At 43.7% G+C, this 16,511-nt stretch overlaps 1 protein-coding gene across 1 annotated transcript; it reads right to left on the reverse strand.

The window, feature by feature from the left end:
• Positions 1 to 4,542: 4,542 nt before the first annotated feature.
• On the reverse strand, positions 4,543 to 8,682 carry PRDX1 (peroxiredoxin 1). The gene is made up of 5 exons (XM_010228122.2): positions 8,532 to 8,682; positions 7,461 to 7,614; positions 7,045 to 7,167; positions 6,103 to 6,233; positions 4,543 to 4,924 (listed from the first exon to the last, which is right to left on the reverse strand). The coding sequence occupies exons 1-5, from the start codon at positions 8,635 to 8,637 to the stop codon at positions 4,839 to 4,841; spliced, it is 600 nt and encodes a 199-aa protein (XP_010226424.2). The 5' UTR covers positions 8,638 to 8,682; the 3' UTR covers positions 4,543 to 4,838.
• Positions 8,683 to 16,511: the final 7,829 nt, after the last annotated feature.

Consider the following 16,511-nt stretch of genomic DNA (forward strand, 5'->3'; position numbering starts at 1 on the left):
CAGCACACTGCTCCATGGTGTGAGGTGTTGCACAGGTAAGGAAAATAAAACACTCTAGGAGTTGCTTTGCCCTGTGGAAGTTAGAGCTGATGGGATTCTTTAGCACTCTGTTTAGCTGAGTATTAACAGCAGATTTCCTGGTGCTGTATTTTATTTCTGTTACCACTCTGGCCATGTTGCCCTGCGTGCACCACACAGGCCTGCAAAGCCCTGCCACACAAGTGCTCTCGTTTTCTCTCCTGAGTCTGGATCCATGCAAAGCATTGGCAGCATTTTCACAGTAAAGCCGCAACAGCACTACAAGGATATGATCTGCACAAAGAGATGACAATTTACTACCAAAAAACCCCTCTATCTCTGGGCCTGAATCCCAGCTTTTCAGTCCTCTCACTCCACAATTAACTTAAACATCTTGAGTGATGTCTACACTGAGAATTTGTAGTCATGCACTGCACACCACAAAGGTAACACTGACTTATGTATTTCTCTTCCTGTTTCTCCGAATGTCTCTTAATATTGAATATATACTGAAAATACACAAAGTCTACTAAATACTAAATATTTATTCTACTAATGCTAAATACGAAAAATGTTCATAGAATACTAAAAATTCTCATGTTTAAAATAAATAAGCAATCATCAATTTTGGAATAATATACACATACAACAGATGTATAAAACCTAGTAAAAATTGCTATATATCAAGTATTGGAAAATCAAATTCTATTATACATAATGAGAAATATAAAAATGAGCTTAATTACGGTGCACTGTTTTGCTATATGCACACCATATAGTAACTGAAGAATAGAAGTCATCAATAGAAGTTGATGTTTGGCACAAGCACTGTTATCTTACATAGCTCAATTGCAGATAACTCCAAACAAGCAAACAAAACTCTCTATTTTTAGGTGATATACAAAGAACACACCATGCAAATCATTTCCTTGTATATTCAGTCTTCAGTAGGATCAAACAAATCAGTACCTAAAGCCGTATTTACAGAATTGCAAGGAATTCTGCCATATATTTTAAGAGGACAAGATCACACTTCCAGAGAGACCATATCCAGGCTATTTCACCACAGCTGTTTGAGGCAAATCACAAAGACTGATATGAGCAATGATACTGGCATAAAGTTTGCTCTGGATAACTATACTGCTACATGAAATATTGCAGGGCTATCTAAAGAGTTCTAACAGTTCTCACAAAACCAGTAAAAATCCCGTCTACAGTGATATATCTACAACAGATGGTTACACCAGACTGTTGCAGTGTAGTTCATTTCTCAAAATCAAGAATATGAATCCATTAAAGAATAGCCATTTCATTATCATGTCATCACATGATTGCAAGCATGTTTGTTTCCTCTGGCATTCTGCTTTTGAGGGCAATGCAACATACGAACCTCTACAAAGTCTGTAAATGATAAACCCAGGTATCTAAATCGAACCAAACATTGACAGAATCTCCTGAGGAGCAGGGATGGGAGCTTGAAACAGAGGAAGCTCCAGGCTGCACCTGAATCAACACTGAGCTTAAGCAAACAGCCTCTGGCTCCTCTTGACTTGGCAACGCTCAGGTCTGACCGCCGGTTTTACGCCTCGTGTGCTCAGAGACAAGATGACAGCGCAGCAAATATCCCCTGAAAGCCTCACCCACTGAAGCAGTACTAGAAGGAAGGACTTAATTACCTCCATTCCCACAGGGAGCCTTGCAGCACAAACATAAGATACGGCTCCTATCCCACGGGTTTTCCTGTTTCTTGGCTGTTTTGAACTTCTGCAGCATCATCACTCACCACTGACTTACTGCAACTTTTAAATATATAATGTTTATAGCCAGCTGATGCATCGATTACAAATGAACAGCAATAGACTAATTACAACTGAAATGTCTTTCTTGAACATATAATTTTTTTCTTTTTAATTAATAGCCACTTAGGGAGCTAGCACAGTTAATTTGCTTTTCTGAACAGGAAAATCAGCACATGAAAACAAGCTCTGTTATTGGGCCATTTAAAAGCTGGGAGCTATTTATAAATATGTTAAAACATATTATTAAAAGATGCTCTTTAATGAGTAGAAGTGAAAATAAACCAAAACATGCCAACACCCTGATACCAGTGAGGGGAAGAGCAACGCTCAAATTTTCACTTTGGAGGGGAGTTTAAAGAGATGACGGCAGTGTTTCTTTGTAGAGTATTCCCTGATATTCCACATCACCAAGGCAGCTCAGCCCGGGCTTTCCCCAGCAGCACGAAGGGACGCAGTCACGCACTCCGCGCGCACGAGGCCTTCCGCGAGCGACGCCCTTCGCGCGGCTCCTCACACGGCCACCGCTCAACGGCCCCGGGGCGGGGCAAAGCCCGCGCCCGCCGCCGGCCGCCAATCGCCGGCCCCCGCGCGCCGCCGGCCGCCAATCGCCGGCCCCCGCGCGCCGCCGGCCGCCAATCGCCGGCCCCCGCGCGCCGCCGGCCGCCAATCGCCGGCTCCCGCGCGCCGCCGGCCGTGGGGAAGGCGCGGGCCCGAGCGGCGCGCGCCGCTGTGAGGGAAGAGGGTGACGCAGGTCCCGGGGGAGCCGTCGGGGCGGCAGCTCGGCCCCCTCACACCCTCCGCTTCCCGTAACAGGGAGGACACCCTCCCGCTGTTGCACTACACACGACATTAGGTATTTACCCTTTCCCTTCGTCTGGGTCCCTAATCCTGCTCTCTGTCACTACCAAGAGCTGGCAGCGCTTCCCACAGCAGCATGCAGTGCCCTCGTCTAGGCACAGCTGTGGGGAGCTGCCTGCCAAGTAAGAGCACAGGTCACTGCAACGGCAGCAGCAGGGTGAAGGACAGCCTGGATCATACAAACCAGGACTGTACTGCAGGCAAAGTGACCAGTGCAAAGGTGCTACAAAATGATACAATTGACTGCTCAAAGGCGAGCTCTCCCTTAGGCTAGCAGTCAGTAGTTCCTAGTGATTTACTACAACAAGCACATTTTAGATATCAGTAAAAAATAAGTACAGTACTGCATAGTACCATATTAGCATTTGTCCATGCATCTTTCTCCAAAGAAAGGGGTGCTCAATCCTGAAAACACTTTGACCCTCCTGCCACTTCTCCAGTCACCCTAGAATGCTAAACCCCGTTGTTACCCTGATAGAAAAATCCTTTGTGAAACTGATGCTCAAGACTAAGAGGGCCAGGAACATTTGTTACCATTAACAGATTTATTACTACATACTAAGTATTTAGCACTAAGGCTTCTGCAAAAAAAGTCCCCACCCCACTACACCGAGCACTGACATGTTGACTACCTCAGTTATGTTTCATATTCATGTCTGATTCTCATCTAAGTCATTCTTTTTGTTATTGTTCCCTCTGAGCATGATAGAACTTGTTCACTACTTGAACAGCAGAAATCTGAGGATAAGGGGGAGCTTTAAGAGTTTATCATTACAGGTACATAGAGATATGGCTGGACCTCATCTTGAACATATTTTCCAACTACACTGATTCTATGATTTTTATCACAAGGTTCCAACTTTCCTTTATAGGGGTAGGCAATAGCTGTTTCCTCAAATCCATGGCCTTAAGAGTTCAGCTTTTTATTTTATGGCACTTGTAAAGATGAAGCTATAGAGCAACTCAGCTGCAGTTTATCTTAAGGACAGTTACATGCATTGAGTTTAATATGTATATAATCATTCAGAATAAAAAGCAGAAACAAGGCTGAGCTGGAGTGCCAGAATACATACTGCTTGTGCATGCTGTATTAGTTCAACCTCCCTTTGATCTTACCCCTTAAAATTATTTTGCAGTCCTAAAATTAGTCAGCATCCTCTCACTTCCCCCAAAATTCCCACTCTGGAGTGGGAAGAGCTAGGGATTCATATATTGTATATCCAAGGAAGTTCACTTTTAAAAATCTCATCTTCCACTCCCATACCAGTATAGACAGTCTGCAAAATGGACATTACCACTGTAGCATATGCAGTCAGTTTTGACCAAGCTAGATACAGAAATGAGAAGTTTTGACTGAGGATGAATACATACATGGCTTCTGCTGAAATCTGACAGACTAGTATCACCAAAACATTTCTCTTCCAAAACTCTTCAAGGCTTCAGTTTTGTTCTTTGGATGCAGTCCGTGGAGCTTAATTTAAATTTTGAATTAAAATTTAAGCATTGTCTGAAAATAACTATCCTTTGCTTCTAATAAGCACTTCAGTACAGCAACACAAAGGCTATCAATATCTCCATTTTAAGGTAGCACTTGAAGAGCATTGTGAATGTAGTTGTCTAGACAGCTCAATGGACCAAGCTTTTAAATACTAGCCAAGATCACTAGTTGCTTTACTTTCAAGAGTTGCTTTACCAAATCATGCAACTACACCACAACCTGTATATTATGAAGCAATGTTGTCCCTGTTCCTCTACAGAGATTAGTTTCTGTAGGTTTATGTGCTACTGAATGATTGATGAGCAAGACCAAGGTATGGCCTACACTGTTCCTTTGGCTTTCTCAAGGACATAAGAACAGAAGACAGGATGCTCTTTCCACAAGTTTAATAGAGTTACAAAAGGATACTACTGCTCTATATGCAACACATGACTATCCACATACACTGCATTGTCACTGAAGTCAATGGGGATGATACACCGAAAGTGATCATTACGATTTTCTATGAAGGCATTGTCAACAGGACAAGCTTTCCTTCAAGTAAAAAAGTTACAGTTTATACCTACAGCATGATCCCTCCACTCAGATGCAACAATTTAGTCAGAGTTCAATAACTGCTGCTTGCTCTTTATGTAAGGCATACTAGTTTACACTTGGACTGAAGTTTACTTCTGCTTGGCAAAATACTCTTTGCTTTTCTCAACATCAGGCTTGATTGTGTCACTGCCAGGCTTCCAGCCAGCTGGGCACACTGAAACAATGAAAACATTCAAGTTTAGCTATTCTTGCAGAAAGTATTCTATACAATATTTAAGCATCTACCAACCAGAGAATTTTATATAATTTAAGTTATACAAGGTGCATTTACTCAGTGTTACTCAGAAAAACTTGCTGTCTCAGGATTATAGTGACCTTTAAAAAGTCTTTTTGCCAGTCCCAGCTTCTGAGTGCTGCTACAAACCTTACTCTAGTCTAGCCCAGTTTAGTACAGTACAGTCCTAGTTCTAGAGGAAAAACATTTGTCACATTTTTGACTATTTCAGGGCATAATAAATCCTAAGAGGCTCCATTTAAGAAATGACAGCCCTTAATCATCCCGTATTAGGGATATTTCCTTAAGTGAACTGCAGAATGGCACATGAGTTCAGAGACATCAACTCTTCGGGCTACAGAGACACAATGGCAGTTTTAATAAAATGGATTTACCAGCTCTGAAACAAGTTAAGCACAGCCAGTAACAACACTTGTCATTAATGGCTATATGGCAATTCTGATCAGTCTTTAGCTAGTTTCCATAAAGATTTTCAAAGCCACCTTGTGCAGTTTTGTTGGCATTTCCTGCAGAAAAGCTACCAGCCTCAAGCACCTTAATCTTGCTCTTGACCTCTGTGCAGATTCTCCCATCCATTTTCCTTTGTTTAGTATTGCTACACATGATGAGAAAGACCAGCAAGCTCTCTGGGCATGGCAATGCACTGTCCAACAGCAAAACTGCTAGTAAAATGCAGTCTAAGTACTGATAGCCTCAACCTACCAAAACTGCACAGAGTCTAAATTATGTTTGCCTTTGCAGGCAAAGCTATAGCATATGTTCTTTACCAGTCATATCTCAAGTATTGTCTCACTGAAGGAAATATACAACTCCCATGTGCTTAACAAGATGCCCAGTTTAAATTCAACTGAAGCCAGTTTAAGGGATATTTCAACATTAGCTTAGCACTCAGTGGACTATTAACTGGGACATGATTAATATAGCATTATGGTACCCTTCAAGTGACTACAGCTAAGCTTCACCTTAAAAGGCATATAAGGGATACATGGCAAGTAAATGCATGTCCTTAAAACCTTTCAAATCTAACTGCTATTTAACTTTTCTGGTTGAAACTACTATCTGGAAAAGCACTTAAGATTAGAAATACGAAATCTTACCTTCTCCATGCTTATCTGTAAACTGGAAAGCCTGCACAAGTCTAAGTGTTTCATCAACAGAACGACCAACGGGAAGATCATTGATTGTTATCTGCCTTAAGATCCCCTTCTCATCAATTATGAACAGACCCCTACAAAAAAAACAGAGCTTTTTAAAAAAATTACTTTAAACCTAATTGTTTCAATATGCGAGTTTAATATCGCATCATATCATGACCATGTTCTGTGGCCTCTCTGATCTAGCGCTATTGACAGCTCTCCCCCTCTTAATGCCTTCTGTGTATGCGGGGCATTGAACAAGGCTCCAAGCGATTGCTGTTTCAGCAGGAGCTGGGAGGGAGAAATCACAACATCCACACAGCAAAGTAACACTTCCTACTTAAGGAAAGATATTGGCAGAAGAACAAGGAGAAGAGAAGCCAAAGGAAAGGCAAACCAAAGAGCAGCTACACATTCAAAAAACCCACAAACATCACGACACACAATGGCTGACTGGCAGTATCCTCCAGTCAGTATTACATAAATAGTTAAAAGGTTCAGCTGCCTCAGCAACTTCAAGTCTGAAGAGCTGAACACAAGATAGGGCTTGTTTTAATTCCTCTCTACTTCAACCACGGGATTATACCAGTAATCACTTTTCATGACTTTGTAGGTCTTATGCATACAGAAGCTAGCCTGCTTACCTGATGTTCCTGTGATTATTAAGATAATATTGTTCTAAGTAACACTCTAATCAAGACAGTATTTACTGCTCAACTTACCAAAGGTGTGAAGTCTAAACAGTATTAAAAATATTTAGCATCTCTTGTAGGAGTCCAACAGCTTAAACTAGTAGATTGGACTTGCAGAAGACTTTCAATTACATGCAAGTTGCATTCATCTGATGTGTTTCATGTATTACAACACATACATAACAGGGCAAACTTAAAACATTGTCATTACCTGTATGCAATACCTTCATCCTCTTTAAGGACACCATATTCTTTGGCAATGACACGTTTTGTGTCAGAAACCAATGGAATTTTCATAGTACCCAAGCCACCTTGCTTCTTAGGAGTGTTGATCCTAAAAGGAAATTTCACTATTATGAAGACAGATGGTTCAGAGCAAGATATAAACTATCCTAACAGATGCTGATCCTTTCCCCAGTACCGCAATTCGTCAGCCATGAGGCAACAGAAGGACTAACGAGTACTCTCAGTTCTGTTGGAAAGAACCTGCACCACCAGTACTTCCTTGGTGCCTTTATTTGGTGTTTCAGTAGGCAGTGTTAGAATTGATCACGCTGAAGATTCACTTTTGGTAATAACCAAGCCTATCTTCTGATAGGCTTCTTAGGTTAAAGACATGGTTCTTACCAGGCAAGATGGCAAAAGTGAGAGTCAACAGAAGCTCCAATTACTTCACAGTTAATTTTCTTGAATTCATCAGCTCTGTCACTGTATGCAATAATTTCAGTTGGACAGACAAAAGTGAAGTCCAGAGGGTAGAAAAAGAACACAATATATTTTCCTAAAAAGAAAAAAAGAGTAGTATCACCAATTACTTTTTGATCATAGCCTTTAATAGTTGTCATAGTCAACAGCATAAACATTCAGATACTCAGAGAGTAAAATCAGCTAGATAATAAAAGTGCCTTTAAAGATTAAAGGGTGAACTGCAGGTGCTGTATAGGCAGTAAGCTCTGTAAAGCACACAGGGGATTTTCACTTTAACTAAATACCATTTGCAACATCATCCAAGGTCACCCTACAGCTAACAAACAACACAAAACCCTACTCACGGGAGGTCTGCTGCACTGGATGCTCAGATTGGACAACAACTCTTGGGTGTAATCCCTCAGGCAGGCTCAGAGTATACCTAGTACCTATACCAGGCAACCCTGCAGCTGATTACTTACAGCACATCATCTCATCTGGCCTGTTCTTTCAGAGAAGTTTCACTTATTTAAGCAACTATTCTACCCAATAACTGCCCTTAGCAAGCCTGAGAGCAAGGAGCTAGAGACACTGCTTTCCAAGTTTATCTGCATCAGGACTTGATTTTTTGAGCCTTTGACTTAGATTTAAATGAGCTTTTTGTAGAGCAGACATTTTAACAGTCCTCTAGAGAAAGGAACTTCACTGGTTAGAGAAGAAAATAAAAGAAAAAAAGTACACTTCCAGAAAAGCCCCAAGAGACGAGATGCTGCTGTTCCACACAACACTCTGGAGATATTGCATTTTTTTGCAGCATGATGAAACAAGCCAATTAAGCCTGATCCAACAATACAGTTTAGGTAAATTATGTTGATTGGCAGAAACTATATGTGGGACACTTGCCATGCTGTCACATCTTCCCCACAGCTTTCTAAGTCTTCTCCATCCATCATGGAACAGAATTACTGCACAAGTTGACTCTCTACTACCCACTATCACTCCAAAGCTTACCTTTGTAGTCAGAGAGCTTGATGTCTTTAAATTGCCCATCTGGCATTACCGCCGTGGCAGTGAAGTCAGGGGCTGGCTTTCCAATGAAGGCCTTTCCTGCAGACATCTTGATTTGATCTGGAAGAAAGCTAATAATGGCATAGTTAAAACAGCAGTATGTTTATACGTAAAAGCAAGTATTCAAAGCATCAGTTTGAACAAAGTAACATCAACAGGGACAGCATATCAGCAGCTGGTCAGACTAGTTTTGAGTTAGCCATCTGGGTAGTCCAATAAAATCAAGATGTTTTTAATCTCAAGAAATAAAAACAAATTCAGTAAAACACAATGTGGGTATCCAACCCAAGCCATTAGCTAGATTGCAACTGCTCAAGACTCAGGGATCATTGTATCCTAGAAGTAACAGTATTGCCATCTTTAACCAGGCAACAGCTCAGTTTGGAAAAGTTCTAGAGCATTTACTAAAACATCCAGAGATAGAAAAGTCTAAGTTTTCTAATTTAGAAGAGAGAAGACCCTTCAAGTTTACAAGAGAAGTTAACACCTTGAATTGCATCTTCCTGTTGCTTCTGGAAGAAAAGAACTGCTGCTAACCTCCCAATAACAATGCCCTATACAACCACACTTACTTCAGCCTTTTAAATAATTCAAATCTTGCTCTATTTGCAAGTCGAAAATTCACAATGCACTTTTTGTACCAAATCTTAAACTAGTAAGGCCAGGGTTTAGTTCTCTTCCCCCCTGCCTCCCCTTTTGCAGGTTTTAAGTCTTCTAAAAAGCAGTTAGAAGGTCAAAACCTGTACTTCAGGTTGCCTGGTTTAACACTGAACAAAAGTGCTGGAAGAGTGGATGGCATCAATCTGAGAATGCAGCATTCTTTTATCACCTTAAAATCCAGTTACTGATGAGGTGAAATATTTCCGAGAAGTAGCACTTCTGAACCTTATTTCTTCAGCACACACAGAAACACTCTGAATTCACCCGTAACACTAGTCAACATTATGAACACCTAGTAGACTTAGCCACAAGCCTCCAACAGCTTAATGAACCACATCTCAAGGGAAAGCAGGAAGTCATAGCAGCCACATTCCTTCTAAAAAAATCTGAGAAGTCATAAGGCTTTAGTTTTCAGCTAGAATTTAAGCTTGCTAATTTAGCCTTTTTACTTGGACCATTTTAACCTTTGAGGGGTTCTCTTGCTCATCCTCATAGCATAGTTATAAACAGTAATCAGCCTTCACTCTTTTAACTCCCTCTTGACAAACTCTTCAGCTACTTGTTCGTCTCAGCAGCACAACTGCAGCACAGAGCTAGCGTGAATGAAGGTGGCCAGAAATTCACACATGTTCATGGATCCTGTCGAGGAGGTCTAGCAGGGTGACAGTAATATTCCTGGTGCACATCTAATACAGCCAGGAATGAAGATGTAACTCTGAAGCTAGTTCTTTAAGTGGGGAGAGGCAGCCATTTGAGATGCTGCCAACTACTGAGTGTTATCTCATAAGCAATAGCTGCTTAGACTGCAGTGCACAACGCGGCATTTTATATCACCAAATTCCTTTTTCTTCACTTCTCATTACCCAAGCTCAAGGTCATCTGCTTGCTCAGGAATATAAAATTCCTCCTGTTTCTCTGTTTACCTCATCAGTAAGCCCCCAGAAGGTTTTACAAGGGATTCAACATCAAATAAAAGCTGTCAGATTTGCACTTTGATATTCCCCCTTTTCAAGCTACAAGATACTGTCCCTTTTCCTGCAAGGGGACAGTGCTGTGTTCAATGTCGGCTGCCCAAGAGCCCTCCGCTTCCCTGGGAGCGGCCTGCCAAGATCTCTGCTTTCCTGCGCGGGGTTAGGATGAGTCCTCACATGTTCTGCTGGGACTTTTAACCACAGCATTTCCTAACCCACAGCGTAAGAGAACACAGATTCTCACTTCCTTTCATCCTCAAGGACAGACACTACAAGTCGAGCACGGCTTAATGAGGTCAAAATATCTTTGTGTGTTCACGCCACGCTCAGCCTCAATTAGCTCCAAGCTGCAATTATAACAAACAGGCCGGGCACACTCCCCAGAAACCCATGGCTTGGGGCTACCCGAGCGTTAGCGAAAGGCCACCTCAAAGCACAGCGCCGAGCCTCCCCCTGCGCCACCGTCAGATTGTCACCGACGTGCGGTTAAGCCACGGCGCTGCGGTCAGAAGCTCGGAGCGACGTTGCCACAGAGCTACAGGCAGGTGCACAAGGGCGAGCAGCCACCGGCACAAGAGGCCACCAGACTCCAGCGACCAACCGCTGCCACCCCCGCGCAGCTCCGCGCCAGCCGCACGCGCCCTCTCCCCCTGCTGGAGCCTCAGCAGAGGCCTAAGGTATCACGACCGACCACGGAGCCCCGCGTTGCACCAGAAAGGGTTAACGGCCCCGCTCCCTCCCCACCCCCGCGAAACCAGCACGGGAGGAAGGGGGAGGAGGAAGAGAAGGAAGAGCGGGAGAGGCGCCCTCCTCGGGGGAAGGTGGAGGGGAGCGAGCGCATGCCCCTCCGAGACCCCATCCGCGCGGAGTGGGCAACACTTTAAATGTGTGTGTGTATATATATATATAATATATATATATATATAAATACAAGTACAGTGTCTATAAGCCCTGCCCCGCCCCCAAGCGCTTACACAAAGGCCACGCTCGCAGCTCCCTCTACGCCCGCAGGAAGCTCCGCACTGCCGCAAACCCCCCGCGCCGCCGCCCTTTTATAGCCGTCGTGTTCTCGCGAGGCCGCGCGAGACCCGCCCGCCCGCGCGAGGGCAGCGTGACTTGGCACATCGCGGGCGCGGCGCTTATCTGCGCGGGGGCCGCGGGGCGCGCGGGCCCGATAAGCGCGCGCGGAGCGGGCCGCGCCGAGCTGTTAACCGCGACATGGCTCGAAGGGATCCGCGCAAGGAGAGACGCCTTTTTGCCTTTGTTTTGTTATTGTGACTTAATAGGACCAAGCTAAAACTAGTTAAATGTCAGTACTCCCCCCCCAAAGGCAAAGATGGTTGATTTTGAACATTAAGCAAAATGAGTGATGAAAATGAGTTTTGCCACTGATGTTAATATCAATCAAATCAGAGCTATTAACAAAACAATGTGTATGCGCAGAGACTATTATATAGCAGGATCAAAACTTTTATTGCCTCCCTCTTCAACCTGGTGCTGATTCCTAAGGTTTTCATTGATCCATCAGTGCAAAGCCTGGTGCACGACACATAGGTCAGGCATAAAGACAAAAATCAAGTGTGATCTTTGAACTTGGGTGCGGGATGAAAACCCCCGAAAGATGCATTTACTCAGCTTGGAGAGCTCTGTACCCATCGTGTGCAGAGCACATCTACTCTGAGCCGTGCAGCTGCACGCTATGTGGATCTAAGGAACTGTGGACCTGAAATAGACCTTGCATTTTTGATCGAAGCACAAAAATTGAATTTTAGTATTAAAGTTTTATTACACATTTAGTGTTATTCTATGTTTTTAATATTTAGTGTTAGAGGCCTTAAAGGAGCTATCAACAACAAAAGGGTTTGTTTTAGTCCAAAGTGATAAACTTGTTTACCAACTGACTTTTACTCCTCGTCTGCTTCAGTTTCAAGTCATGTTCCTTAATACCTGTTAAAACACGATTACGAATTGTAACCACAAAGGATTAACAAACCTTATATGTTAATATCACCTGCACTACAGTGTGGTGCTGCCCAGTGACCATCCCCCATGGTGATTCACCCAGGCTGGTTTCAATACCAGATGAAATTGTTTTGCATACAAAAAGCAACATAACATATATATATATATATATATATATATATATATATAATAAGTGAATTCACCTTAATGTAATCTCACTGCAACTCTAGTGGATTTGCCAGTACACAAAGCAGTAGTGACTTTCTCATGATTTCAGGCTCCTTCCGTACTAGCTATCTCATTTCTCACACTTGCAGATGGATAGTGTAAATATTTTGCATTGCTAACACAGTGCTGTTTGTTCCAGGTTTGTGCCCTAAGCATTGCATTTCCATTTGTGTGTCCGTGACCTCCTTGTTTTTGATTAGTTTCTGAGCTTCTCTTTCCAAACACCTGTTTCTGGAGGCTTTGGCATGAGAAACTGTGGGAGCTGCTCCTTCTTCAGAGAGCAGATATGTTTCTGTAGCCTCTTTCAGTCTTCAGATATAAGATGTTATTTAGAAAACAAACTGAAGTTCAGGAACCTTTGCAGGTGCCAGAAGAGCGGAGCGCTCTCTCTATCTCCCCTCTCCGCACGTATCTCCCTGCACAGCAGATTAGCCCTGGTGTCAAGCTCTGCTAAAATAACTGCCAGGCAGGATCATTCTGTACCTGATTAACGTGGAGCATCAGCACACTAAGATTAGGTCTCTTTGCTCCCATGCATGCCCAACATAAATAATGTATGGATACAGAGAGAAGAGTGGGCTGGCCTGCTGTGGTGGGGCACTGAGACTGTTCTAGAATGTTCATATCAAAAACCCAGATGTTTCACACGCATCATTTTGATGACAGTATCTCCCTGGCACCTTGGTTGCCTGATGTGCCGAGGGCTGCACAAACAAATGCAAAGGCACGGGTCCAGTTTAAGGATGCTAAGGTGCGATTGTGCTTTGTTGAGGCAGAATTTGAGGATTTCATGTGTATCCAGGACTTCTGGAGCAATATGCGGCTGGTCAGAAGAGTTGCTTGAACCAGGCTCAGGCTATTGGATACGTGGAAGAGGCTTTCTGAGCACATCGGGTTTATGGCACGTGCCATGCAGAGATGATCCAAGCATGCCCACGAAATCCTGCTCACCATGTATGCTCTGGAGAGCTGGTCTCTGCACATGCAGAAAAGCTGCTGATTCCTGAGCATGTCGAATTTATTGGATATGTGCACTGCCATCAGGGGCATAGTAAGAATAAATGCTGACCTTTTGTGGACAGTGGCATATAATACAAGCAAAAAGTCTAATGACTGAAATGCCCCTGGGCACATATGCATAAGCAGTTGGGGCACACAAATTGTCTTAATGAAAACAATTACATATAATTAAATACACAAAACACATACTTGCTTTTCCTTCTTTGATTCAAATGAAGACGGTAGTTCTACATCTAAACGTCTGTGTTACCTTTCCCTACATACCTACTTTTTAATTAACAATTCTTATGGCTGTATGCTTGGATGATCACTATCTTTTGACGACAAAGGGATTTTGGCATGTTTTCTTTCTCTCTTTTACTCCCTATATATTACTGGAGGCTGAGGTTTGTTAAAGCTTTCATATTTAGCATTCTTATAACTCAAGCATCCTCTGCAGCGTTAAGACTGTTGTTTTCAAGTACTAGCAGTGCTTCCCTAAGAACAGCCAAATTCTTTCCCCTTTATTCTTTCCTCCACAGTTTTGTGTTTCGTCTGTTACTTCTTGTTGTCTTTTCCTTGCACTCTCCTCACACTTTCCTGTATTTTGCCTCAAAAGAAATGCACCACAGGCAAAATCTGCTCATATGAATGCCCAAGAGCATCATTAACCTTTGTACCTTTAAGTCTCTGGGATAGTTTCAGTCAGTGCAGCAATAAAAGATTCTGCAGAAGAATGATCTTTCTGAAAGGAAATAAAATTCCCTTCCAAGCTCTCTTAGGTAGGTATTTTACGTGCATTTCTGATAGGAGCTTATCTTACTTTTCAGATTCTAAAAGTTTATAAATTACTTATAAGAACAGAGGCCTGGAGTAAAAGTCGAAAACGGTCGTAATCCTCTGTAGTTGTGGTTAAGTGGAAGTACAGAGTCCAGTCCACTGAGGGATTGTACCTACTTGGTACTAATGATTCAATATTAAATGCAATCCTTTCTGATCTAGTCAAACCCTACTTTCAACTTCTTGCAGGAAAATGAAATGCATTCCTGTGCACCTGCAAGAAAGGGGCTCATATCCCCTTCACCCTCTAGGAACTACCTCTTCTTTCCCTTGAATGCAATTTTAAGCAAAAAAAAAAAAAAAAAAAAAAAAAAAAAAAAAGGTGAAAGCAAAATGGACATATCTGGCATTGTACATTCTGGGATTCCTAAAGATTAGGGCTGCACATTAAAAGAGAGGAAAATCCTGTCTCCCTACCAGATAAAGTACCGAATGCTGATGGTTATGGCCAGTTATTCATCCCCCTGTGGCCGCTGTGGATTATTGGATGCTGTGAACGGGAGAGGCAGCGCAGTTGGACCTACCCGCTAGGAACCAAACAGCGAGCAAAGGAAAAATGAGAGGAGCAAAGGCGGGAAGGATCCAAGCCTCGCAGCGCAGCACGTCGGTGGGCGCAGAGCACGTGCTGGGGGGCAATCCTGGGAGGGCAAATCCTCCCTTCCAGCAGAAACTCACATGGCTGCATTTAACAATAAATAATACGGGGGGGAGGGGTGCAGGGCCCCCCTTGCATTTTGGCCCGGGTGAGGGGCTCTGCACGGTGCCAGCACCCCCTTCCCGCCGCAAGTCCGGCAGCCTGGCCCGGCCCGGCCCGGCCCGGCACGGCGCGCCCGGAAACGGAAGCGCCGCGCGGCGGCAGCGAGGCGAGCGCGCGGCAGCGGTCCCGGTCCCGGTCCCGGTCGCGGCGGTGAGTGCGGAGCGGGCGCCCCGCGGCCCCGGGCTGCGCCGGTACCGGGGAGGCGGCTGCGCCCCGCTCTGCCGCGGGCAGCGGGGGGAGCGCGCGCCGGGAGCGGGGCGCGGGCTGCTGCGGCTGCTCTCCCTTGATTTATTTCATTTTATTTTATTTTATTTTATTTCTTTTTCTTTTTTTTTTTTTTTTGAGGTGGGAGGCTCGTTGCTTTGCATTAGAAATGAACTGCATCCATGATTTCCCCTGCTCTCACTATTGCTACTGACTCGCGCATTCAGGCCGCCTGCACGGGCTTTTGAATCGTGCTGTATGAGCGCGGGAGCAGGAGGGACGAGGGTTGTTCACCCAAACCCACTTTTCACTTGTCCACAATTTGCTTGGTTTTACAGCTGTTCTTGTTCCTAGTGTTAAAGAAAAAAAAAGCTAAAAAAAGCTTCCAATTTCTTAATGATCAAAGCAACGAAGATGAGTGACATTGTAGGTTCCTTACATCTGCTTGTTAGGAGACAAATCTGACTGGAAAGTATTAATTCGTGGGTCATCTAGAGTTTCTGTTCTGAACATTTCCATTCCTGCAGAGCCTCCTGTTGTCTCCGCTGTGTTAATGTACAACAGCGTTAAGGTGAAGGGAGATGGTCCTCTGCAAATGCACAGATGCCAGTTACTGATTAAACATGTGTACCTTGTCTTCTGGGCTGAAGGGCTCCGCTGAAGATGGTTGTGTAAGGGGTTGTGCTGTGTGAAGTGCTCTGGTTGCTGTTTGCGTTATGGGCCAAAACGAATCAAAAAGTCACTAGTTGCATTTTGTGATGTGAGAAGATGCTTCACTTTAGGTCACAAAAGTCTGTGATCCTGGCTGCCCAACTGCTACGCCAGTTCAGGGAAGGTTGTCACCAGTGTTGCATTCTGCTTCTCTGACTCCCTACCCCAAGTAACCCCTGTGCTCCCACAATCTGGTTTAATCAGTGACTGCCTTCAGCACCAACTTGATGCATCTCAGGGCAGATCCAAAACCATTAGTTAGTGTTTAACGACTCTGCTCTGTGCCTTGGTCAAACAAGTGAGCATTCATTGTCTGCACTGTGTAAATTGCGTAAAAAACACGCTCTGAGAGGCTAAGTGTGAAATTGAAAATACAAACTTTCCGTGTCACTAGATCTGTCAGTAGGGACTACCTGCATGAGGAAGCTGACCACAACGTTGTGGTGGACAAAGCAGAGCTATTTTGGCCTAGTGTGCTGGGTGAATACTTTGCTTTGAAAACGTTCCTCCTCCACCGATGGTTGGAAAACTGGCATTGCCTGCTTCCCCTCTTGTGAATGTTATGTGATTAAAAAAAATAAAAAAATAAAT

The sequence above is a fragment of the Tinamus guttatus genome, unplaced genomic scaffold (genome assembly GCF_059628265.1).
Source record: "Tinamus guttatus ecotype Peru unplaced genomic scaffold, ASM5962826v1 Tinamus_guttatus_pri_ptg000242l, whole genome shotgun sequence".
NCBI classification, from domain to species: domain Eukaryota; kingdom Metazoa; phylum Chordata; class Aves; order Tinamiformes; family Tinamidae; genus Tinamus; species Tinamus guttatus.

Bases quoted from the DNA above. Each gene is read 5' to 3' on its own strand.
- PRDX1 (XM_010228122.2), bottom strand. From the start codon at position 8,637: ATGTCTGCAGGAAAGGCCTTCATTGGAAAGCCAGCCCCTGACTTCACT. The intron at 7,615-8,531 runs GTAAGCTTTGGA...TTTTCTTTTTAG, and splicing joins CAAGCTCTCTGACTACAAAG to GAAAATATATTGTGTTCTTT. The intron at 6,234-7,044 runs GTAATGACAATG...TTTTTTTTGTAG, and splicing joins GATGAAGGTATTGCATACAG to GGGTCTGTTCATAATTGATG.